Source organism: Macaca mulatta, chromosome 15 (assembly GCF_049350105.2).
Source record: "Macaca mulatta isolate MMU2019108-1 chromosome 15, T2T-MMU8v2.0, whole genome shotgun sequence".
Taxonomy (NCBI): domain Eukaryota; kingdom Metazoa; phylum Chordata; class Mammalia; order Primates; family Cercopithecidae; genus Macaca; species Macaca mulatta.
Window position 1 is genome coordinate 84,999,567 of NC_133420.1, and position 26,423 is coordinate 85,025,989.

The 26,423-nt window shown below is 35.3% G+C and overlaps 1 protein-coding gene across 35 annotated transcripts in view; it reads left to right on the forward strand.

Annotated features, from left to right (window-relative positions):
- The window catches only part of NFIB (nuclear factor I B), a 241,181-nt gene that overhangs the window by 165,235 nt on the left and 49,523 nt on the right, over positions 1–26,423 (forward strand). For all 35 annotated transcript variants that reach the window (XM_015117686.3, XM_077966082.1, XM_077966089.1 and 32 more), the window contains 3 exons: positions 3,502–3,570; positions 9,102–9,222; positions 11,457–11,575. In XM_015117686.3, the coding sequence (XP_014973172.1) occupies positions 3,502–3,570; positions 9,102–9,222; positions 11,457–11,575 (309 nt within the window). The remainder of the gene's footprint in view (positions 1–3,501; positions 3,571–9,101; positions 9,223–11,456; positions 11,576–26,423) is intronic.

Here is a 26,423-nt window from a genome sequence, read left to right on the forward strand (position 1 = left end):
TGTTTTGCATTTTATCCAGTAGGTTCCAAAGAAGTTCTGATATATTTCCAATGCTTTTCATAGTTTCCGTAAACTACCTCTTTCCATTGTTTCTGTAGATTCCAATTTCTTAGAACCTGGGGAGTTGGGGGTGAGGAGTGGAGAAACACCCTGCTACATTCTGAATTGTCTTCTTTTTTTCTGTGAATAGCTACAATAGTCATTGTATTGTTTTGTTTGACTGCCTGACTGTCTTCCCACTGTTAGAATTGGCCTTGAGCTTGCTTATCCCTTCTTCATGATTTGGCTTCCAGCAGGCTCACACCCCAGTCCATCTTAATGGTCATGACTTAGGAGTAAATGGATCTCTGACTCCTCATTGGAGTAATAAGGAAATGAACTTCAGATTACACATACATATTGCAATGTTATTATGTATTACATCTGATATAGTTTATGTAAACACATTGAAATGTTCATCATTTATTCATCGATTTATTTAACAAGTATTTTGTGGCTCGTACTATTTAAACACTTCCAGTTCCTTGGTTTTTACTTTGTATAAATGCCTAACATTACACATTAGTACACAACAAAGTAAGAGATATAATCTGACCCTAATCATTACTCTTTCTCATGTGACTCGAAAGCCTAAATACACTCTTCAGCAAATAAGTTCTAGGGAATAACAAAAGTTAGTATAATTATCCATGAATCTTAAACCATCTGTATCTACACTGTAATAAAATGACTGAGATGTTAATGTGTGACCCTGTTTTTAAAGTTGAATTTTAGAATTTTGTTCTGTGTTTATTTAGTACTTACTCTATATATAGGCAATGAGTTAGTCATTAAGGAAGATAAAGAGATGAACAAAACCCAGTCACTTCCCTAACTAAAGGAGCTGATAATCCAGCAATGACTGCAAGACTTGAAAACAGATCTCTCAGAAAATCTGAAAGTACAAAGTATAAAATTAGTCCAAACTAGGAGCTATGCAAGTACAGAGGAAAGAGATTTCTGGCTGGGCCACTGGGTGGGAGAAGGAGGTGGAGGAGCAGTTTACAGAGTGGGTGGTGGTTGGGTTGGATTTTTGAAGGATGAGACTAGAGTGTGTAGAAAGAGGACCGTCTCATCGCAGGGAACTGCAGGAGGAAGATATGAAGGTAGGCATTTACAGAGTACAATTGGGTGATGAAAAATAATCTTCTGTGACTAGTTAAGTATATGAGCTGTGGTCATGATAAGGGAAGTGTTTTTTTTTTGTTTTGTTTTTTGTTTTGTTTTGAGATGGAGTCTTGCTATATTGCCTAGGCTGGAGTGCAATGGCTCATCTCGGTTCACCGCAACCTTTGCCTTCTGGGTTCAAGCGATTCTCCTGCCTCAGTCTCCTGAGTAGCTGAGACTACAGGTGCCCGCCACCACGCCTGGCTAATTTTTGTATTTTTAGTCGAGATGGGTTTTCACCATATTGGCCAGGCTGGTCTCAAACTCCTGACCTTGTGATCCACGCACCACAGCCTCCCAAGATAAAGAAGGTTTTTGTACTTAATATATTTACTTTATTAAGTTTACCCTACATAAAATAAAATATAATGAACTATAAGCAATAGCAAAAGCAACAGAAATCTTTCTAAATGATGGTAAGTTACAGTGGTCCAGAAGAGTCAAAAACATCTCTTTCCCCAACCGGCAAGGCAGTCAGTGTCCTTTTTTTGTATTTGTGACTTTTAGCACCTTGTCCAGTGACGGTTACATAGAAGTTTCTCAATAATTACTGAAATGAATTTAACCTGGTAAAAATTAATTGCTCAAGAAATAAGAGTTTCTTAAAATAGAAGTGCATTAAATTGGGACATTTTGTTATAACACTCTTAAAAATGTATGTATATTTTTTAGAGTAATGACTTAATGTGGCACCTGTTTTATCACCTACTGAGATCTTACAATTTCCTCTCACTCCTTCTTTCATTCTGTTTCTAAAGGTGGGTGGGTGGATGTCAAACATCAATGGCTCCTCAGTTCACAGCAGTGAAACATATATGCTAATTGAATGATTTTCTGTCTTTTCATGCTATGTATGGTTGAAAAGCAGTGTGGTGCCTTTTGTTCTGGTAAATTTTCTGAATAAAGATTTACGGATCATTTTGGACTGTCTGGAGGCCAGTGTGCATAATTCGGTGTATGACTGATCGCAGGTTCCACTGGCCCATCTTAATTTATTGGTAACGTTTTAACCAGTGTTTACTATGGGGTTTATATTTTTATCTCCCTTAGTAACAGCTCTGTAAGATAGGTGATTTTTATTGTCTCTAATTTGTAAGTGAGGAATCTGAGGCAAAAAGAGGACTAATAACCTACCCGAGACTTCATAACTGGTAATCCGTGGCTAGAATTCAAATCTCAGCTCTTTGATTTCAGTGCTCCACGTTGCTACACTACCCAAGCCTCACATCTTTGAACTGAATCTAATTCCTTGGTCAGCCCTAAAGCTTTATATAAAATCCAGTCAAATTGCCAGTTCTTAGAATCTAGTTTTGTTTGTTTGTTTCTCAGAAGTATTTCAATTCTGAGGATTTTCAAACTTATTCTCTCCCTAGGACAGAAGCAATTAGGCTATAATCTCCCCCCATAAGCTATTCCTTCCCTCCTTACACACACTCATTACACTTCCTTAACATAAATGAGAATGGGGTGGACTGGGTGCAGGGTTACTGCTGTTTGTGGGAGTTCTCGTCTCTAGTTTTGGACATAGTTAGACCAGCTAATAAGCAGGCACCATGGCCACTGTGCACTCTGTCCAGGTGTGACTTAAGGGTCATGTGGCATTCCCAGAGGCCTGGATTCACCACCATTTGCCAGAAAAGGTGTCTGATTCTTGAAATAAAAGGAGTCCAGTGGAATAGTAGCAAGGGTGAGGAAAGCAGTGAAATCGTGCAATGTATATTAAAGATGCTCAGAAATAGGTCAATGCAAAGTTCTGTATTTGCTGTATATACAAGTTCTGCTTTTTATGTTATTAGTGACTCTGGAACAAGGGTGGGGGTGCTGGTAATAGCAGCTCACTTTTCTTTAATCAGAGAAGGTTTTACAAAAGAACAGTGGTTTTAAGAGATCTTTGACGTTATTCCAGCAAGGTGCTAATTGTGGTTGTGGTTTCCTTTTCCTTTCTTTCATTTTTCACTTTAGTCTACCAGGTGCTACTGAGTCAAAAGCATTCACTGAGAGCCCACAGACCATTCTGTATGCATGGGCTATGGCAAATCAAACCACATCAATAACCCTGTACTTTTACAAAGGGAAGAAAAAGTTTTCCTAAGAGATTATTTGGTATCTAAACTTTTTATTTTTGTTTAAACAAACCTAATTTGCATTCATAAGTTATTTTTTAAAGTCTATATTGTAAGCATATTTGGTTTTTGTTCAAACCTTTGGCTTTAAAACACTTAAATTCTAGTGCGTAATCATTTATTTTTGCTGTCTGCTTATGTTGATCATTTTTCCTTTAATGTTTATTTTTAGGATACCTTGAGGATAGTTTTGTAAAATCTGGAGTCTTCAACGTATCAGAACTTGTAAGAGTATCCAGAAGTAAGTAAATTGTTTTCTTACTACTTAAGCATGCAATATGATTTAAAATACTTTATATTTTGAACCTTAAATATAGTATAAAAAGTGACCACGTATTAAGAACATTTGAATTTTAAAATCTTAAAACTTTTGATGAAATAATAACTGAATATATTTTGCTTGATTTTCTAAAATGTTTGCATTGAAATCATCAAAACTTTTTGTTGTACAAAAATAATTTTGTTTTTTTTCTGATTGCCATGTTATTGGTATTCATTTAATTCACTGTTCTCTGCATGACCATAGATGGCCATTTATACCAAAGGAAGTGTGATTAATTAAATGTACTCTATGTTGTTATGATAACCCACATAAGTTTCCTGTAGATAAGTGCTTTTTCATTTTACTAACATTTTGGTGGGGGTTGGAGATGTACAGGATATACACACTAACGTGCAGAGCGTAGAGGGATGCAGAAATTAACTTTGCAGATTGTAGTTGGATATAGATAGAAAGCATTGTTATCCAAAACAATGTCCAATTGTTTTAACTGGCCACTTCACCTGAGACACCATTCTTGGCAGGTTGGATCAGATTTTTCTAGGGTAAGCTCACCTGGCAGGGTACCTAAGCAAAGGGGACGTTACCTTGATTAACTCTTTTACTTATTACTAGCATGTACAAACATATCCAAGATGCAGATCTGTATGTACTAATTATGTTAAAGGAGGTGACTCCTTTCTTCATACTCCCTTCACTGATTTAGCTTATTTATGTGACTTTGAAGGATATAGTTTCACCTGATATTTTGATAGAATGCATCACACTTTGGAATGATGTTATTCAAATGATGTAGTCACACTCTGAAACTTGCCTAAGTTGTGTTTCTCATTTGGGTCAAATTTAGAGGTCATGAATAAGAATTATCATGATCCAGAAAGAACAGAGTAAGCGAGTTACTGAGGATAAGGATAAGCAGTGTTTTAAAGTCTTGTTATTCAGTAAAGGAATCTCCAAGCTATCACTGACTGGCTTTTGAACCATAGTTCCTCAAATAGCTCACATTTCTAAAGTGAACAGTGCAAATAGCATGTATAGCAGGGAGTGATATACATGAACGTTTAAGACCGTAAGTAGTTTATCCTTTCTGGTATAATTCTGGAGTAGATAAATATATGCCCAAAAGACTTCTCTCATGGGTCTTTTTACTTGGTGACAGTGTAGGAGAAGAAACACAAATATCCTGTATTCCGGTAGCCCCAGGGTATGTATTCGATGGGCAAGGAGATTGTCCAAGGCAATGTGCCTTAATGTGTTTTTCCAGATGAATATGTGATATCCAAAGGTATCCAACATTTGAAAGTTTTCATTGTTAATTTGGGAAGAAATATGCCTGACTTATCAGTAGCACTTTGTAGCATCAGGTAAGACAGGGGATACCTGAAGGGGTGTGTGTGTTTTCCCCATACTGTTCGTTAGCAGAAAGGCTTATGCTGCTACAGTTAGGAGGCTTATGAAATTATTTTCTTAAATTCGTACTTCTCTGAGTTCAAGTTCAATGGTGTATTTTCATCCTTCTTAGGAGAAGGGCAGTAGAGTCAGCTGTCAGAAAATATTTATTTAGTACCTCATTATAGGTAATGCTATGCTAAGGATTGTCAAAGGAGAACTACATTAGAACCTTCAAAAGCCCAGACAGATATTTTGAAAAATCTGAATTTCAAACATTAAAGATGAAAATTATCTTTCTAGAACAGTTTAAAACCAAGGTAAATTTAATATACTTCATTCATTCATTCTTAACTTATAAAGTCATATCCTGGAGATTTTTAGGTTATTTGTTATAACAAACATTACTGATTTGTAATTAGCACATTAATTATCTATATTCATTAGATAATTTATTCAGCAAACATTTATTTTCTCCTCCATATGTAAATAGGTGTCTCTGAAAGGCCTGATAAGTTATCCTCCTAAGTGTTTTAATATAGCCACATCATAATCTTTGTTTACACAATTAAACTTCATTATTTATGAAATAAAGGCTTGCTAAGTAAACATAAACTTCAGCACAATACTTATGTGTGTATCACAAATTCTGACTTCTTGAGGGTTTACAGTATTCTAGTATTTTCAGTCCTCTAGAATTTTACAATCTTACGACCCACTGATGTGTATGTTGACTTTAGCTAATGAAGCTATTCAGCATTAGGATAGTGAGCTCTCTGTTGAATGTTATTATCTCCATCTTAAAAGTTGATTTAGGATCAGCTTTTGGAGTGAGGAGAACAATAAAGGAGATTAAAGGTTGGCCTCTAACCCTTAGAATCTGAGGTTCTTTGGTGCTTCATTTCTAAGAGGATATTGGCAACCTGTTAAACGTGATTTGCAGCTTTCAGCCTTCTTGTAGCTCCCTGGGAGAGGCGCTAACACTGATCTTTGCATCTGATGTAAGTTCTTCCAGAGGCTCTTAAACAGGAATATCTGACTGAGACTTGCTGTTCTCACACACTCTCTTTGTCATTAAATAATTTCCATGTGTGTTGTTTTAGTGCTTTGGCCATGTTTATTGTTAATCTACTTTCCTTTCTGTAATCTCCCATTTAGTGTCACAATACATACTAAATTTTTACAGTGCTCATGCATAAATCTGTAGACAAATTATTTTATTGCTATCTTTACAAAATTAAAACATAATATGTGTACATATTTATGGAATCCATGTGATCTTTGGATCCATGCATACAATGTATAATGATTAAATCAGGCTATTTAGGATATCTGTCATCTCAAACATTTGTCATTTCTTCATGTTGGGAATGTTTCATATCTTCTTTTCTTGCTATTTTGAAATATGTGGTATATTGTTAACTATAGTCACCCTGCTGTGCTATCAAATATTGCAAATTATTCTATCTATTACAACTGTATGTTTTTACCCATTAACCAATCTCTCTTCATCTCCCCACCTCCCCACCCTCCCCCACCTCTGACAACCCCTTCCATGAGATCGACTTTTTAAGCTCCCATGTATGAGTGAGGACATGCTATATTTGTCGTTTTTATTGCTGTCTTGACACTCTGGAGTAATCCTTCTGGAACAAAATTTAGAAAAAAACAAAATTTCTGAAGATTTTAAAATTATCATTTACTACAAATTACATCTAGTTGATTTATGGGTAAGCAAATTACGTTAACTATGGAGCCATATGTATTCAATAGAAACTATAAATCTTTGCCTAAATATGAACTTAATAAATTGAAAATAGTTTATATAAGGGAGAACCTCTAAGTTTCCTGTTAGTAACTCAGGTCTATGATTGTATCCATTACTGTGATGGGAAGCCAGACAGATTGTTTACTTCAATTGAGCCCCTGAAATACCTCCTTCTAGCATGTACCCCACTTCCAGTGTCATATAGAACATGGTTCTAATAATAAATTATAAAACATGTGGTTACTGTGGGATTTCTTACCTCACTTTTTTTTAACCTTTGGTGTGACTCAAGCCACAACAGACATAGCTACATTTTAGCTGTCCAAATAATTCAAGCCATCAGGCATAGTTACTCATTGGATACAAATATTTTCCGTGTAAAGGATGTTACAGTGTATTATATAACATGAACAATCTATCAGAAGACCAATAGATACTCCAGAAGTTTGGAGCTGATACGAATCATGTATATACTGATGTATTTAAGTTTTAGTCAGGAAAGAGAGCTGTTCCTTTTGTGTTCCTTGGTCACTTCTCTGTGATAAAGCTTGTACCTCCTAATTTACTTTCTTAAAAATATTTTCAGTTAATCTTAGCCTGCCTAATATTAAAATACAATTCAAAGGATAGTGAACACATTTAGAATATTCATTAAAAATGATGGGTAAGAAAAATTCCATAAAAATCTGCAGCCTCTTTGGAATTTTATACTCAACTTGAGGCAATTGGGAGGGAGGAGGCAATTAAGTAGACCACGTATGCTTAGAGTGAATCTCAGGGGCTCTAGAATTTTGTTGCAAAGCCCCAGAGTGCACTTTCATTTGAGCTTTTGAAGGGCTGATTAAGACAGGTAAAGAAATAGAAACTATTCTTAAGCAGTTCTTTGACACCGACCTACCTGGTCTGCACTTTGCACATTGTCTCTACCTATGATTTTACTTCTGCAGCAGTCCCTGTTTAGAATGACCTTCCTCTAATCTCTTACTCATTCTCCAAAGTCCAGTGCCAGCCATGGCTTTTCACAGACTTCTTGGACAATTCATGCTGCTATTGGATTATTTTTCCCTTGAAATTCGACAGCACTTTTGGATCATGTCATTAATTTGGACAGTTTCATTTTCATGTGTTTTGGTATTTATATGTTTCGCATGAATGTTTTACTTACCCAGCTTGTTGCCCAATATTTTTATTAAGGGCAATATATGAGACTATTTTGTACCCATTGCAGCCAACACCTGCCAGCAATGGACACAGTCCATAATTTGTTGAATGAACATATTTTCAGCAGACAGGTTCATTTATACCTCTTCCTCTGCTTTTAACAAGTTTGAACTGTTCATCTTTGCTAACCATTCGAGTCTACCAGGGAGGAAGTTTGGAGGAGAAAGCAAAGAAGGAAGGGAACTCACAATCGTTGAGCACCTGTTATACACTAGGCTCTTATCACTACCTGTTTCATTTCATCCTCAAAATAATCATACGTGTCAGGTTGTTATTACTCCCATTTTACAGTTAGGAAACTAGGGCACATAGCTTATAAGTACAGAGGGAGTTTAAACTAAAAGGCTATTTATCTCTCAAGACTCTGCTGATTCTAACACAATATGCTGCCTCACAGATTTGTTCACGATATCTAAAATTAAATTAAACAAATTTGAACAGATGTAATTATACAAAATATCATGAGATATTTTGATAAAGACATACAATGCATAATAATCACATCAGGGTAAATGGGGTATCCATCACCTGAAGCATTTATCCTTTGTATTACAAACCAAAAATTATTATTCTGTAATAATATCAACATTACTATTTGAGTGGATTAGAAGTCGTGATATTAATAATTATTATTATATTCTAATTAGGAGGCTGTGAATAATAATTTTTGCTATTTTTTTTGTGAAACGGTTCTATGTTTATTTGACAATGATTTGATTTTTGAGAGCCTAAGTAGTACAAAGCAGCTTGTTTGGTGTTGCTGAGTGATAGGACTCATATATTCTGTTTCCTCCAAGGCGTTTGTAGCTAGCAGAGTGACAGATGTAATGTCAGCTAATATAAAGGAGTGAGTAAAGAAGGTTGAGGAATAGGATTAGGGAAATTGGTAACCAGTGATTATAATCTGATTGCCTCAAATGTCCAAGCTTGAATGTTGCTAAGGTGAGCAAGTTTTCAGGTCCTATCCAGGTTGTATGGTGGGTATTAGAGGCTTAAAGTGAAGAAAGTTCTCTCTATCTTTGACCAGAGGCATGGAAGATTCTCGATTATTGCATTTGAATAGAGGTCAGAAATAAGAATGTCATTCCCAATGCTTCTTTGTCTTATTCCTCAGCACCCATAACCCAGGGAACTGGAGTCAACTTCCCAATTGGAGAAATCCCAAGCCAACCATACTATCATGACATGAACTCGGGGGTCAATCTTCAGAGGTCGCTGTCTTCTCCTCCAAGCAGGTAACTGAAAGAAGGGCTGCTCATATTCTCAATTGATACACACATAGGTTGGTAGGTAGATGATAGGCAGATAGATAGGTAGGTAAGTAAAGAGAGATGGGAAATAATTTTTTCTGGTAGTACACAGATTTTTTAACTTTCCTGGTTAAATTTATTTGGCTGGTACAAATTAAATGTAATTTTTTTACACAGCAGTTTTAAAAATCTTTTTCAGGGGGACAGGTAACTAGGAAAATATATTAATATGATTTTTGTCCTGTTGTAGGAAATATTAAAATGCTGCAAGTTAACAAAATATTTCGATGACTTTAAAAATGATGTTGCTGTGGCAGTGATATCTGGTTTATAACTGATTCCTGGTAACTTTTATCCAAATATTACATCTAAGCTTAGGATAATGAAACATAAAAAATAAAATGTGTCATTTACCTAGCCTTAAAATTAAAGACCACAGTTTGCCAAGTTCTTCAATTAGCTGATTTTTTTGACTAATTTAATTAACACTCTGTTACCAATGAAAATATTACCTTCTCTGAGATTTGGTTTAACCAGTCTATGTTGGGGGTCAGCTAGAGAGAGTTCTCTTTGCTTTTGACTTCTCTGTTAACATTCTCATTTTTTTTTACTGATCTCATTGTAATTGTCAGTCAGGGTGAATAGAGATTACAGATGTATTGTTTTTTTTTTTTTTTTTAATTTGAGCTAGATCTTTGAGACCCATCTCATTCCTAGAGCATTAAATATATGTGTAATTAAATATAACAGCATACATGAATTCTAGAGCAAAACACTCATTTTACAATGTGAACTTTTTAAAAACAAAAGCATACCTGTGTATTTATTTTCCTAAACTATTGTCGGTAGTGAAAGTTCGTTGAATTTGAATTAATTAGGGACTGGGCATATTTGTATGTTTATAAACTAAGATCAATTTTATATCAGTTCTTGTTAAACCATTTTCATATAGTTAAATTATGTAGCAAGATAATTTGGTTTATTATCATTAAAATAGTCTCTGACATATCAAAGTCTTAAAAATGCTTTGGTTTTTCTAAATTTAAAATGTGAGTAGTAATTTTTAAATTTTATCTGCTAAATCAGTATATTGTCAACACAGATCTTTCTTCATGACTACTTTATATAAGATACTGTCTTTCAGAATAAGCAAGGTTTACAAAACATTTCTCTATTACTTACTTATGCATATAATTTGTTCCCCATTTGAAGTTTTTCAAACAAATTTTCTGCTGACTCATAGACGAGAGAATTAGATTTAAAATGTAAGGTCTAACTTTGGATACTTTGGGAAGAAACTAAGCTTAGCATGGATAGAAATTGCCATCTTCTGCATCATATTAATACTCTGAGAATTGTGAGTCAAATATTAATCATGAGTATCTACAAATGTACTCAGACATACATATACATGATTCAAGGGCTTGGAAGCACAGTGCAGTGGAAAGAGCGCACTTCTGGAAGTCAGACATCCTTACCTTATGTCTGACTGCTTCCATTCACTTGCCCTGGACAATCCACTGAGTCTCTCCAAATGTGTCTCCCCATTTGTAAAAACAAGGGGATTGGTTTATGAATATGATTTTTGAGGTCAGTTTCAATGCTGAAATCCTATAACATTATGGTTATTATTGCTGCAAAAAGCTAATTTTGAAGATTTTTTAAAAGGTTTTGCCAGATAGGTGTGAATAAGATTTTTTTTATTTAATTAAAGAAAAAATATTCACTGGGCACAGTGACTCACATCTGGATTCCCAGTACTTTGGGAGGCCCAGGCAGGAGGATCACTTGAACCTAGGAGTTCAAGACCAGCCTGGACAACTCCCTCTCTACAAACAAATTTTTAAATTTGCAAGGCTTGGTGGCATGTGTATGTGTTTCTAACGATTTGGGAGGCTGTGGTAGGAGGATCGCTTGAGCCCAGGAGCTTGAGGCTGCAGTGAGTTGTGGTCATGCAACTGCACTCCAGCCTGGACAACAGAGTGAGACCCTGTCTCAAAAACAAACAAACAAAAAAAGAAAAAATTCACATTTATAGTCATAATTTCATAATTATCTGCTTTATAGGATATTGGTGGGGGCATATGTAAGTATTCTGAGATACTATTGCTTGTGCTTTTGAAAATTTTCACAGTAAGGATCTTCTCAGATCATTTACTTTCAAATGTACACATCTTCCCAGAAATCCCATTAATATAACTATTGCCATATTTTAACAGCAAAAGACCCAAAACTATATCCATAGATGAAAATATGGAACCAAGTCCTACAGGAGACTTTTACCCCTCTCCCAATTCACCAGCTGCTGGAAGTCGAACATGGCATGAAAGAGATCAAGGTGAGTAATAAGGAGATGCCTCTAGAGAGATGAGTAAAATGTTGGCTCGTTTCTTAAGTTTCGTTTAGTCAAAATTTCATAATTAAACCAATATGGATTATATATTGTTTTCATCAAATGATTCCTGTAGAATTATTTTTGAGATAATATATTAGTCAAATGTCAAAGTTAATTTATCCAAAATCTTATTTTTACATGTTTCATTGGGCTTTTCTTCAGACAAAATGATATTTTAGAACCCACAATTATGTATGTGACTGATTATGGTCTGTCTACATTTGTTGGTTGGAGTACAGCAGAACCACAAACTGTGATTCAATTAGATCCGCCTGCTCCTCTCTATGGGGCGTTGCAGGGAGCCAAACTTTAAGCAGTTTGCAAGTGCCAGGAACTGAAAGTTGTCATTTAAAGGAACCTGCAGTTCCTTTTGGAAGTAGGTAGACCATATACAATAAAGAAAAGTGTAATGTAAGATACACTGTGTCAGAGTCAATCTAGCTATGCTTTCTAGATAACACTGTGACCCAGTTCTAGGGTAGCTTTGCGGATAAGTATAACTTTAAGAAATAGGTATTGAGACCCAGAAGGATTGAGACTTAGCTCTTCTTAAAGTCTGTCGGATTTAGTATATTTCATCACACATATCCATGCTTTCCCCCACAATCAGAGGGAGATTATTAAGCATGGAAATAGAAAAATTAGCTAACGGCTGTTTTTGTTGGTATATAAGCATGTGTGCAAGTAAGATCTTATGTCAGCCGCATAAACATGTATTTTTAAATTGTCTTTTAAATATAATTCTGCATTAAAAAAAATCTAGCCTGGGCAATGTGGCAAGACCCCATCTCTACAAAAAAATACAAAACATTAGCCAGGCATAGTGGTGTGCGCCTGTAGTACCAGCTATTCAGGAGGCTGAGGTGGGAGGATCAGTTGAGCCTGGGAAGCAGAGGCTGGAGTAAGTGTGATCGCACCACTGGACTCTAGCCTGGGTAACAGAGTGAGACCCTGTCTCAAAGAAAAAAAAATTTGAAAAGAAAGGAATAATGGTTTTCAGCCCAAGACTTGGGTATGTATTGGTGAGGGTTGGGGTACTCTATGTTGAGTACTCTTAGGAGACACATAACTCTGGGCCTTAACAGTTAAGGCCAAAGTCAGTTTCTTATTCAGTGCTCCTTTTTTGGGGCTCAAATTTTTAATACCCGAGTGCCAAGGGGTTTAAAGAAGAATGAAAAATCTTCATGGAGACATTGACCTTTGAGTCAAGTGTACCTCCTTTAGCACAACTGAATCAAAGCTCAATTCCTAAATCTCACCTAAATCTCCTTGAGATTTTAACTAATAAAGAAGTGAGAGGCTGAAGGGGGTGGCAGTGGGAACTGAGACAAAAGCATAGCCATGTGTTAGGTGGGGAGGCAAATTTGAGAATGGCTGTGTGTGCCATGTGGCTGGACACGGTTCACATGGAGGAAAATAATGGAGATGACAAGGGTCATTTTATGCAAGGATTTGAAACTCAACTGGAGAGAGTTTGACTGTGAGACCCCCCTCAGAGGGAATTTTGTCTCTGAGACTGTCCTCATGAGAGACCCCACCAAATCTATTTTTCAGGCAGTAGGCAAAATCATCTTTATAAAACGTAAATAACAGCATATGACTCCCCTACTTCAGATCCTCTAGTCACTTCCCACTGCTCTCAGGAAAAAATGGGAATTTTCTCGTATGACCAACAGGCCTGGCCTGTGACTGCCACCATAGACTTGGCAGGTGACATTCTGCTTTCCCTTACTTGCACTTGAGCCCACTGCTTTATTTAAAGTTGGGAATTCAACACCCACAACCTTTCTATAAGTTATGACCTCTGGAATGCTCTTCTAACTCTTTATCTGGCAAACTCTTTGTCATCCTTCAGAGCCCAGCTTAAATTGAGAAATTTCAATCTAAATTCTGTCTTCTAGTTTTCTCTGTCAACACCCAGTACTGTTCTTTCATTGTACTCATAATATGTAATCATATAGCTATTTATGGGATTAGTTGTCTAAATCTGTCTACACTGTGAGAGCAGGGACCTTATCTATTTTGACTACTACTGTAACCACCACTTAACACACACTTGGTGCATAGTGGGAGTACAATAAATAGTTGTATAAATGAACCATTGATAGGCAGAACACCAGTCTTATTAGTGAAGGCAAGATATAATAGAGACTTTTACCAGAGTTGCAGAAATGAAACGAAAAACAAAACCCTCAACCCTTAATATTTTATTGCTTGTTTTACTGACATTGTCAGCTTATTCTAAACAAAGCCATAGTTTCCCTGTCAGAAAATTCTTCTGGAAAAGATTATAATGGTAATAACCTTGTGAATGTGTGGGAATGGATGTGTTATTCAGAAGTGTAGGTGTTCTTTATTATAGAGAGTGTCACTTTGTAAGAATTGATTCCTCTTTAAGCCTATTGAATAAAGCCAATCTCAAATCATATTATAAAACATTTTTGAAAAGTAGAAGGGAAACTGTCATTCTTTTTCTTTGTAAAAATCATTGTATTGTCTTGGTGATTTTCTTTTGTCAAGATGACTAGACTTATTGGAAGAGTCTGTAAAGGCATATTATATTAAGGGTAAGGAAGAATATTTCATTCTCAAGTGTGCTTTTTACACACACACACACACACACACACACACACACACACTCTGTCACTTTAATTCTGAAGACCCTGAAGACTTTGTAATGTGCACAATAAGCCATTGTGGGAAGAAGACTCAACTACAATGAAGAAATGCAGGAAATACAGTACTATCTTTATAAATTTGCTAAGCCCAATGCAGTCCTTTTGTTCTTAGAAAATTGCTTTTTAAAAATTTGCAAAATAAAATGCCCAATGGTTGTTCTTGTCCATCTTCTAATGTTCTTTAGACACACTTGCCTGTGATGGAGGGAGTTGTCTAAAGCACATATTGAGTGCCACTCCAATCATTGTAATAGCTTTGACATGTCTTGTATTTATAATATTTCCTCCTACAAAGCCCTGCACTAATTGATACTCAATAGCTATTTATTGGTTGATTAAAATATGCTTGTGTTTAAAATGGGCAGAAATGCGTAAAATTTACTATTAATTATTTCCTGGGTATGCCTTATTCTGTTAGTGTTAAATTTGCATTAAAATCTATTCTTGACATAGCCCTTAGCAAAATTGATTTATTAAATATGAGAATCAAAGATAACAAAATTATGGACAATATGTGGCATTTTACTTTCCCTTTCAATCTGAAATACCAACCTAAACCATTGAGATTTATTCTGAGTAGGCAAAAATAAAGGATATAATATGACCAAATTATTACATGTATTCTGTTCTTAAATCAGGCAAAATATTAATACAAAATCTAGGTTTGTGTAGTGATATGTTCATGCAATTTTAGTAACTTAATGAAAAAGTATTTTTATTTTAGCATATTACAGTGATAAATTAATTATGTCCTTGTGTCATTTCTTCAAAACAAAAAATTACAACTTTCTGATTATAAGAGAATTGTAACTTATACTTTTGCAAATATAGACATGAATATTTTAAAACTAAACATAATTTAATAGTGTTAAACATTTGGTAGGGGGCTATATAATTTGCTTCTCCTGATGAATAGTGATGAAAATTAAATTTCAGCATCTATATTATGTAATATTTATATTTTTACTTTGTATTATTTTATACGTACAGAAGGAAATGAAAAGGAAAATAATACTGAGTCACTAGCAAAGGGGTATCCAACAACTGTTATATTTCTTTCCTATGTTCCAGAATATTTCTCCTTGCTTAGTCTCTTCTGTAAATCCTGGTCTTAAACTTCTAACTGCTTCTCTGTCTATTAAAAACTTTCTTTTTTGGATATTGTTTTTCTTCATTTAAGATTTTAATGATTAATGAATCGAACCAGATTAGTTTATCAACAGGCAAGTTGAACATTTCTTTTATTCTAGTACTTCCTCCATAAAAAATTCCATTAAGATCTTGTCTTTCTTAATTTTTTTTCCATCTGAGTCAATTCAGAGACTCGATTCCTAGTTGATGTACTTTTTTTGAAATTTTTCTTTAGAGCACTCTTTTGTAACTTTTGATATAAGAGGAAAAATAAGAGATAGGTCACAGTTTTTCCTCTAATTCAAGTTACTGTGATGAGACTAAAACCAGTTGTATTCCAATGCTCAGTGTGTTAGTCCATTTTCACCCTGCTGATAAAGATATACTTGAGACTGGGCAATTTACAAAAGGAAGAGGTTTACTGGACTTACAGTTCCACATGACTGGGGAGGCCTCACAATCATGGTGGAAGGAAGAGCAAGTCATGTCTTATATGGATGGCGGCAGGCAAAGAGAGAGCTTGTGCAGGGAACTCCTGTTTTTATTTTTTATTTATTTTTTTGAGACGGAGTCTCGCTCTGTCGCCCAGGCTGGAGTGCAGTGGCCTGATCTCAGCTCACTGCAAGCTCCGCCTCCCGGGTTCACGCCATTCTCCTGCCTCAGCCTCCCGAGTAGCTGGGACCACAGGCGCCCGCCAGCTCGCCCGGCTAGTTTTTTGTATTTTTTAGTAGAGACGGGGTTTCACTGTGTTAGCCAGGATGGTCTCGATCTCCTGACCTCGTGATCCACCCGTCTCGGCCTCCCAAAGTGCTGGGATTACAGGCTTGAGCCACCGCGCCCGGCAAACTCCTGTTTTTAAAACCATCGGATCTTGTGAGACTCATTCACTGTCATGATAACAGCACAGGAAAGATCTGCCCCCATAAATCAGTCTCCTCCCACAAGGCTCCTCCCATGTCATGTGGGAATTGTGGGAGTTACAACACAAGATGAGATTTGGGTGGGGACACAGCTGAACCGTATCACTCAGTAATTTAACAGACAAATAAATAGTATGCTTGAACATTGAAAACAGTTCTTTATAAGGTCAGTTTGCCACTGCCGTTCTGATAGTCACTAATTTATCTAAGTCTGAATGTAAAACTTCTAAAACATTTAATAGACATTTAGTGAGAAAAAATATTATATGGTAAATATATTTGCAGTATGAAGCTGGGGATTTCTAAATGGAAATTTGAACAGCTTTTCAGCCAGATGAGTATTTAAACAACCTGTAATCTTAGATAAAATATAAATTCAAAAAGACTTTATGCAGTAAAATGTTATTAATTTCTACATGTATGGGATTTGAGATAATTTGGTTCAATGAACGGTTTGTCAAATGTCTGTTATATTGGAGGAATTTTTGCAGGCATTGGGCACACAAATAAATTAAGTTTCCAGCCCTTGACCTCCCAAATGGAAAAATAACTTACTATTTAGAAAAAAACGGTGACTAAAATAAATAAGATTATGAGAGGACCGACTCCATGCTTTAGAGCTAGCTTAGTTTTAGCACGATGAGCAGTAAATCTTTACATAAAATCAATAAAGTGGCATGTTGGCAAAAACTACCACTACCTAGTATATTGGCATATTATTACAATTTGGAAAGTAGTTTGAAAAATTAAACTGGACTCTGAAGCTATATTTAGGCATTGTGTTCTGGTATCTTAGGTTCTAAAAAATAAAAATAGGAATTTTTATAAAAATCTCCAGTTCTGTTATATAAATGTCTTCTCAGTTAAGTCTTTCTGAAGTTTTAATTTCTTTCCAAGTCCTAGAGATTTATTTTTGATAATTTTGAAAATATTCTCATTAGTAAGGTAGTCTTAACTGTTGTGCTAAATTTTGATTTTCACATTCTAGAGTTCTATAAGGATATAGTGTTAAATATCAAATGCATTAAGCCAAAGGGCCCAAGGGAACACTGGGGGCTAGAGAGTAAAAATGGCAATTTAGCATTATGTGCTCAATCAGGAAATAAATAACAGTAAATAAGAGTGTGATAGCATACTGACAGAACCAGAATCCGAGGCCAGCATTTCTGTTTTTTCTCCCTCTGTTGCCCAGGCTGGAGTGCAGTGGCACGATCATGGCTCACCATAGCCTTGACCTCCCAGGTTCAAGTGATCCTCCCACCTTAGCCTCCCAAGTAGCTGGGACTACAGGCACTTGCCACCATGCCCAGCTAATTTTTACATTTTGTGTAGAGCTGGGGTCTCACTATGTTGCCCACGCTGTTTTGGAACTCCTATCTGGACCTCCCAAAGTGATGGGATTACAGGCGTGAGCCACCACACCAGGCCCCCCAACATTTCCTACTGTGAGTTTAGGAATGTGAAAAGATATGCGACATACAAAAGAGTGTTCAGCTAAATTTGGAAAATTTTCTTGTAATGAAAATTTCAGCTATTTTCATTCATAAATGAATGTGCAGAATATTTAATATACTACTGTGTGCTGTGAACATCCAGGAGTGGCTCTTGACTGAACATGTTTATTAAGTTTGTGACTTCAGAACCTTTTATTTCTATCAAAGAATCCATAGGGAGCATTAATCCTAGGCTCAAACTTTGGAACACAGTGCTCTAGCCCAAACCACAGTCTGACAAATGATATAATCTCAAGATTTCTCTAGAGCTGTGGGAGCTGAGTGAATAAGCAGCTTCCATAAATGGTTGAATAACTGCTATCTGGGAATCATTAACATTAAATGAAGTCCTAGAAAATGGCAGTGCAGACAGCTTAGTAATCATACTGGAAGAACTTTTTAAGTTCCATTTGGGGACCAAATAGAACACCAACAATTCCTTACATTCATGTAGTTTGTATCACAAGGATGAAATAGCAAATATTCAAATATCAAAGTTTTGAACCAGAAAAAAAGAGAGCTACAAATGCTTTTCATGGATGAATGTGAAGGAGAGCTGGTTTAGATTTGATGTTCAAGCCCAATTTTTAAGTTTCTTTGTTTAGCTTCTTTTTATGGAAAATATTGAAAGTAAAGAACTCTAAGTGAATTTCCAGGTACTACCCTGACATTGGAAAGCAAACTTCAAGGATGCTTCCACCCTGAAGAGGAATGCGTCTTCAACTACGCTGCTGTGATTGAAAAATCACAACATGAGCTTCTTCAAAATGGAAAAGAAAACAATAAATTGTTGGTGAAGGCTTTCATCAGAATTCCCCACATTGCCTCCTAATTGGCGAATGTTTGTTCCCCCTTCATATGTTCTAATCAAGAATAGCATTTTGGATGGGGTAAACTTGTATACATGTTAGCAGGGCTGGTACTGATTAATATGGAAAAGTCGTGCTCATATTTCTGTGCTCTGGAGGCTTAAAGATTTGAAAATACAGCATTTTGCAGAAAAACCACAATAGATAATTAGTTTGAAAAAAATAACAACTTTCTATTTAATACTGGGTTTCTAGCTTGATGGAACACAGCTTAAAATAGGGAAGTGGGAAACCCGTGGGAGATAATATCATAGTGTGCCATACAAAGTTTCTCTGCATGAGAAAAGGTTTTATTTGAAATCTTTTTACATATTGAGTTCATGTTTAAGCTTATTATGACGTAGTTTGGAAAGCCCGTGTCATTTCAGTTATAAGACTTCCAATGTCATATACAATAAGCAATTGATTTTTCAGGTACAGATCACAAATTATTAGAATCATTAGTGAGACATAATGCAAGCTCCTGTTTCACAGCTAAGTAGTCCAAGGATCAGAGAGGCTGTCCTGTCCCAAGTAATGAATGGCAGAGCCTAGATCTTTGTTCAAGGGATTTTTTTTCTTTTTCTGTTCCTAAGCCTGCCTAGGGAATCAGTATGTAAACTTACAAATGGCCTAGGAGATTTTAAACACTGCTTCACAAGTCTTGGTAGAGGGACACTTTTCTTGGGAAGCTTAAGGAAGACACTGTTAGACCTAACAGAACTAGAATGAGAAAATAGAGATGAATTTGTGAGTTTTCAGGGTTCTGAAAGAATTCTCAAAACAAAATTTTGAGATGGTAAAATTTTACACACACACACACACACACACACACACACATAAATCAACTATTATTATTAGTGCCAGGATTAAAATTTTTTGTACTAAAATAAACTGAAGATATGAATGCTTTTGAAGAATAAATGTGGGGAAGAATTGGTTTGAAATGAATGCACAATTTTAAGAAGTCTTTTGGTCTGGAGAATATTGAAAGTACAATTGTAAAGTGAACCTCAATGTACCATCACCCAGCTTCAACAGTTACTAACACTTTGCCAGTCTTATCGCATTTACTGTCTCCCGGTTTTTAAAAGTATTTTAAAGCAAATCCCGGATATCTGGCATTTTGCTTGTAAATAGATCTAAGTGTTTTGAACAATGAACTTTTTTTTTTTTTTTACATAATCACAGTACTATTATCAATTTAACAAATATAACATTAATTTCTTAATGTAATCTAACATATAATCCATGTTTAAATTCCCTAGAATATCTTAAAGGTTGTCTTGTTTGAATCAGGACTCAAATTTAGTCCATAGATTATGTTTGTATTTTCACCTTCTTTTTAGACTATACTGGTGACTCTCCTGCTTTTTCTATATCATTTATTTATTGAAGAAAGCATGTAAATTTAAAAACTGTCTTCAAAAAGCACATGTAAATGAAACAAGGAAAACAAGATTCTATTGCCATTTGTGGTTGTCATTTATTTATTGAGCCCTTTCTGTCAGGTGCATGGCTAAGTTTGTATCTATTTTTCTTTTAAACCTGATAGAAACCCCATTTTACAGCTTACTAAACTGATCATTACAATGCTTAACAAACTTGACATAGATCATGCAGATCATAAGTAGCAGAGGTAGAATGGGAGCCCCTGTCTGTCTGGCTGAAGAAACCCATGCTCATTATTACTATATAATACTGTGTCCCAAATAAGTCATTGAGATACTATGTTTATGATTTTGCAAACTAATTATAAAACCTCTATTACAATATTTTTTAATGCATGAAACTTCAATACATTAAATGCACATAACTTCATAGGGGCTCATAGACTCCTCGGAGATTCATGCATGTAGTCCTTGCACTAAAATCAGGTTAAAAATCACTTTTCCATTTAATAAGATATTAATAAATTATCCTAAGTTCCAGAATGTCTTTAGTAGAAGTGTGTGATATATGGCCAGTTTAAAATGAGCTATATTTGTCAAAATATAAAAATTAAGTATATATTTATTATCAAATATATGTTTTCTTTTAGTTCTGTTCTAGTCTTTTTGCCTTATGCCTAGCGCACTGTAATTGTGATTAGGAAACTCTAAATATTGGCGTGGTCTTAGACAAATCACTTAACTTCAGTAAATCTTGAGTCTTCCCATCTGTAAAATAACAAAGTTGTATACTAAGGTTTCTTTGTGTTCTAACATTTTAGATTTTGAATCTATTGGAATCAAAGAATTTGAAGATCTTCAGTACTTGAGTCTTTTCAAAGCCGTCATTAACATGGATCTTTTGGAAAATTCAGAAAGTTTTCTGTTTCTTAAATTATTTTTTAAGTGTTCATTTTAAACACTCTCATTGAATAACAATAATTGGGCTACTTATGTGCTTGGAGGCCCATATATTTTGCTTTACACCTGAGGAATGCGCAGTTCTCACAAATGCATGTCCTGTCCTGCACCATTCTGGTGCAACAAATGATTGATAGAGATTGAATTATTATAACAGAACCTTGTTATGGAATCAGTGTCTCCTACTTTGAAAACAAATGACTCAGCCAGACGGCAACATTTATTTTCTCTAAATGACTAGGGATGTAGCAATGGGAGACCATTATCCTGTGACAATATTCGGTTTCATTGACATTATCTCACAAATGTAATTGGTCCATTACTAAATAGAGGTTTTGTTACTGATGAATTTCACATGATTTCTAAAACCATTAGGATAATAAATATGCCATCATAGTAATTTCATTGACAGAATGTTCTTTTTTTCTTCATTTACATTTGTTGGAGGAAAAAAATATATAGATTTAGGTTGAACTTAAACACTACAATTTATACCAATTTTGACTACTTTTCCATTAAGAGAAACAGAATATTGTGCAAAGTAATCATATTTGCATTGAACTGCTGAACTGATGACCTTAAAATTTTTGTAATTCTTTTTCTACCACACTAAATCACATCAAATCATAATTGTTCTCAAGCAATTAGTTTACTACCTCAGTTTAATGATTTTATTTGAAGTAAGTTCCAGATCATTTATAGGACTTTCCTGTAAATCCACTAAAGTAACACATCAGTTAAATCAACCCTAACCGTTACCAGCGTGGATAATAACAGCATTAGTAACAACAAAATCCTTACGATGTCTTGTAGCATAAATGTTTTTAAATGCATGGCTTTTCCCCAAATGTTCTCCTCTGAAAACTCATCTGTAATCTTGTTAAATTAGAACTCTTCCAGTATCTTTCTGACTTTTACAGTTAAGGTTATGGTATTGATTTTATTTTATAGCCCATGGCTCTCAGATGCTTAACACTAATAAGCCTCCATAGCCAAGAGGTTTTCCCGAGAGGCATGGTGAATAGCAGCTATTTACCTATGCCAATGTTTAATAAGCGACTAAAATATGCTCCAAGTCCTGCATAATTGTTTGATGTTTTTTCTCTCTTTCAAATTAGGTTTACACACATTACTCAAGACACTTTATCATTGTCTGTCTGTTGAAATGAAATTGCTTAGTGGGCAAAAGCATTTTGAAGTGTTTTTAAAAAGTAGTTTTCATTTATTCCATATTCATTGTTTTAGCACTGTTCTTCATTATTCAAAGGATTTTTTTCAGTGTCTCTGGAAGGTGTTTGTGAGCTTCAAAGAGGTTTGAGCTTTAACTTTGCATTGGGTGTAGGTGTAGCCTCAAGACCTTTTTTATAGAGAAGTGATAAAGTAGAGACTTGTAGGAACATGCTACTTAACTGTGCTTGGGTTAAAATATATGGCAAGAGACACTTAAACTATTAGAAAATATTTTACTTTACTGAGGAATACAATAATATGCTCGTGTAATTAAGATTAAATAACTCAATAAAGTAAGAATTTCATTTATTTAACACGAAGACCACCATACTTTCTCGTTTGAAAAGGAACTGATTTCATAAATTTTTAAAAAATGGTTGAGAAATCTAATTGAAGATGACATCTTATCTCCTCTTAATGTAGCTTGCCATTTTTTCCAGTGTTATTTTAGAGTGTGATAAATGTAAATATATATATAAGGAGATACTTTCTTAACATGGCAGCTAATTATTTTTTGAATCATCTGGCATCATCATCAAACTACTGTAGTGGGATTACATCCATATGTCTTGTCATAACATTCAGAGCTTTTTGTTAACTTGGAGTGTGTGGGAAGGACTTGTTCACATTTGCCACACAATCATAAAATTTTACATCTAGAGGAGTCCTTAGACACAGATATTTAGATACTCTTTTTTTCTTCACTGTGTTTTCAAAAGACATTGTTTTGCCTGTAACCAACTAAATTGCAAATGTTACATTTAAGCATTTCATTTTACAGTTTTGCAACATCCAGTACCTAAACTAATATGAAACTTTTCTTCTTGCAGTGTAATGTTGGACACATAACAGGATTCAATATTGTTAACCCAGCTTTGGAAAGTATTTATAATATTCTGTGGAGCTACAGGCAGCAGTTTTCCCAAAAATATGTGTTTTACAATTTTTACAGTAAAAGTAATAGTTACTTGTGGGGAATTTAAAAAAACAAACTGTCAAATATGAAGAAGAAAATAAAAATCACCTGTAATCCCATCACAAAAAGATAACTTCTGTTAATATTTGACTGTATATATGCTAGCCTGTTTTTCTGTGTATTTTTTTCCACATTTCGGTGCGTTCTGTTTCTATGAACGTATTTTTGCAGTAAATTGAGCTTATATGATATATGCTATTTTGTAAGTTTTTTTGTCTTTATAATCTAATGGCATTTTACCATATCCTTCAATTTCCTTTTTTTTTTGTGTGACAGAGTCTTGCCCTGTCACCCAGGCTGGAGTACAGTGGCACGATCCTGGCTCACTGCAACCTCCACCTCCCTGGTTCAAGCAACTCTTCCTGCCCTAACCTCCCCAGTAGCTGGTATTACAGGTGCACGCCACCATGGCTGGCTAATTTTTGTATTTTTAGTAGAGACGGGGATTCGCCATGTTGGCCAGCCTGGTCTCGAACTCCTGACCTCAGGTGACTTGATCCACCCGCCTGGGCCTTACCGTGCTGGGATTACAGGCATGAGCCACTTCGTCCAGTCTTCCACCTTGTAATGAGTATATAATATGCCATACTTTGGCTATACCATAAAATTTTAAGTATCTACTTTGCTCATGAATATTTAGATAGTTTTGAAGCTTTTATATTATAAAGAGAGATACAGTGAAACATCATTGCATGTAACTCTGTGCCTAATCTGATTAGGTGATTCTTGTCTAGTTCTTTTCACTGACCCCAGTCCTTAGCATACTGCCTGGCATGAAGTCACCAAATAGAAGTTCAATGAAATTTTGCTACAGGAATAAATACATTCCTACTGTAGAATTACTAAGTTAAATCTTATATCAATGTCTAAGGCTGTTGGTAAATATTGGCTTAGATCTTATCAATTTACATTCCTTAGAGCAGTGCCTGAGTGGCTTAACTCCGTTGTTATAAGCTGTAATAATTTCAATGTAGCACATGGCTCTATAAACAATTTCGAAGCATGTCCTCTGATAGAAATTTATAGAACATTCTTTATGTCCCTGTGACTTTACCCATGCACCTCTTTTTTATCATTTATATGTCATTTAAACCATCAAGGAACACACCATATATCTTCTCCCTATGAGCCAGGATAGCTCCATTTGTGAAGAAAATGGAGAAATTGAGAGGGTATTGTACAAAGGATTGTACAAAGCTTTCAAGTAAAGGCAGAGCTTACTTGGTCTCTCTCTCCTTTCTTCCTCCTCCAGGACACACTCCGTCACCCATCATCAGTCCTTTACTTTTTAGGTAAAACCTGTTAAAGTAAGGATTGCTGTCATTCTCTACACGGAGATCCTTAGAAATAAATACATCAAAGCTTTGGGCTGGGATCTTAAGTATCTGGCAGGCTAGATGCTGCCCCAATCTGGCCTTAATAGTTGTCTTATTCTACATGACACTCATACAGTTATAAATAACCTGGACACTTTCCTCTCCTCAACACTGTTTATCCCAGGGCAAAAACAGAGGCTGAGAAATTGTGATCTTTTTAGCTTTCAGTTGGCAATCATCTTCTCTGCCTTCTCCTTGTCCTCTGGGAACAGAGCCCAAACTCTTTCCTTGTCTCAGGACTGACTCTGGATTTGTGGCCTGAAGTAAAAATGTCAGATTTCAGCTACAAAACTCATCCCACAGACTTGATTTGGTAGCCTCTCATTTACTACCTTATTTATTTTAAATAACATTATTATTTTATGCAGATGGTTCATTTCTTTTTCATGTTGTCTTCCACCTTCCACCCAACATTTTAATGGAAAACAGAAATATCCCAGTTAAGCTAAAGCTAATTTTTCGCTTTCAGTGCTGTATTGCTTGACAGAGTTTCCGTGGAGTGATGGATGTGTTGACCACCTTTGCCTTCACCCAATAATGAATTTGGTCTCTGAAGAGGTTTTCAATATTCCGAGTTTTTGTATATCTATAAAACTATTTTTTAAAAAATCTGTGATAGTCGAATACTTTCAAAAGTCCAAAAATTGAAGAACTTTGAAAATTATGAGGGTGTATCAACTTGATAAAACTTGTCAATCCCCGCCATTGGACTGTCTCTAAGCTAAGTGTCTTTATGTATGCTCTTTCAAACTCCTCTGGTCAATATCATACCAGAGGGTCAAAGTTAACAGAAGTTTTGTAACTGTTTTCAATACACTCTGAGTTTTCTTTTGCCAAAAAAAAACAAAAAACAAAAACAAAAAAAACGACAACGACGAAGAAAAAAAGGGAGAAAGGAAAAAAGAAGACCGTGTGCAATGAATCAAGCCAATAATCTCAACACTTTCAAAGGCCAAAGCAGGAGATCTCGTGAGATTAGGAGACTAGACCAGCCTGGGCAATATAGCCAGACCTTGTCCCTACTAAAAATTTAAAAATTAGCTGGGTGTGATTGTGTGCCCATAGTCCTAGCTACTCGGGAGGCTGAGAAGGGAGGATCGCTTGAAACCAGGAGTTTGAGGCTGCAGTGAGCCATGATTGTGCCACCGCAGCCTGGGCAACAGAGTGAGACCTTGTCTCTAAAATAATTAAATAAATAAATGAAATTTGCAAAATAATAAAAGATAGAAAGGAAAAAGAGGAATCATGTAAATTGTTCAGCAACTTGATAATGTGAAAAATGAAGATATTTAGATATTTTTAACAATGATTATAGCTTTATAAGCACTTAGCAATAAGACAAACCTTAACATTAAATACCGGAGAATAAAAGTAGCCAGCAAATGGTGACTTGTATCTCTAGGGTTCATTTAGACTTGTTTACAAGTATGACATGCAAATAAGGAAGACAACTTAGGAATATGTAAAAGAATTGGACTTTTAAAACATTTTGAAGCAATTTGCTTCTTTGTTAACCAGATAGAAATAGGACTATTCTATCCTAGAAACAGGCCTAAATCCTAGGCCTGGCACAGTTAATACATTTTAATTTAGTGATATGGTATGCTGAAAATAATAGCTTCCAGAAATTCAAGAATTCTTGTGTGTTCTTACATAATTAATTTGAAATTGTTAAAAATTGTGTTACTATAGGGAAGAAAAGAAATTTTTCAAAAAAGAAAATGATATGTTTTCTATGTAGGCTTTAGAAGTCTGATTTGTAACCTTAATCTACTCGAGCATATTGGA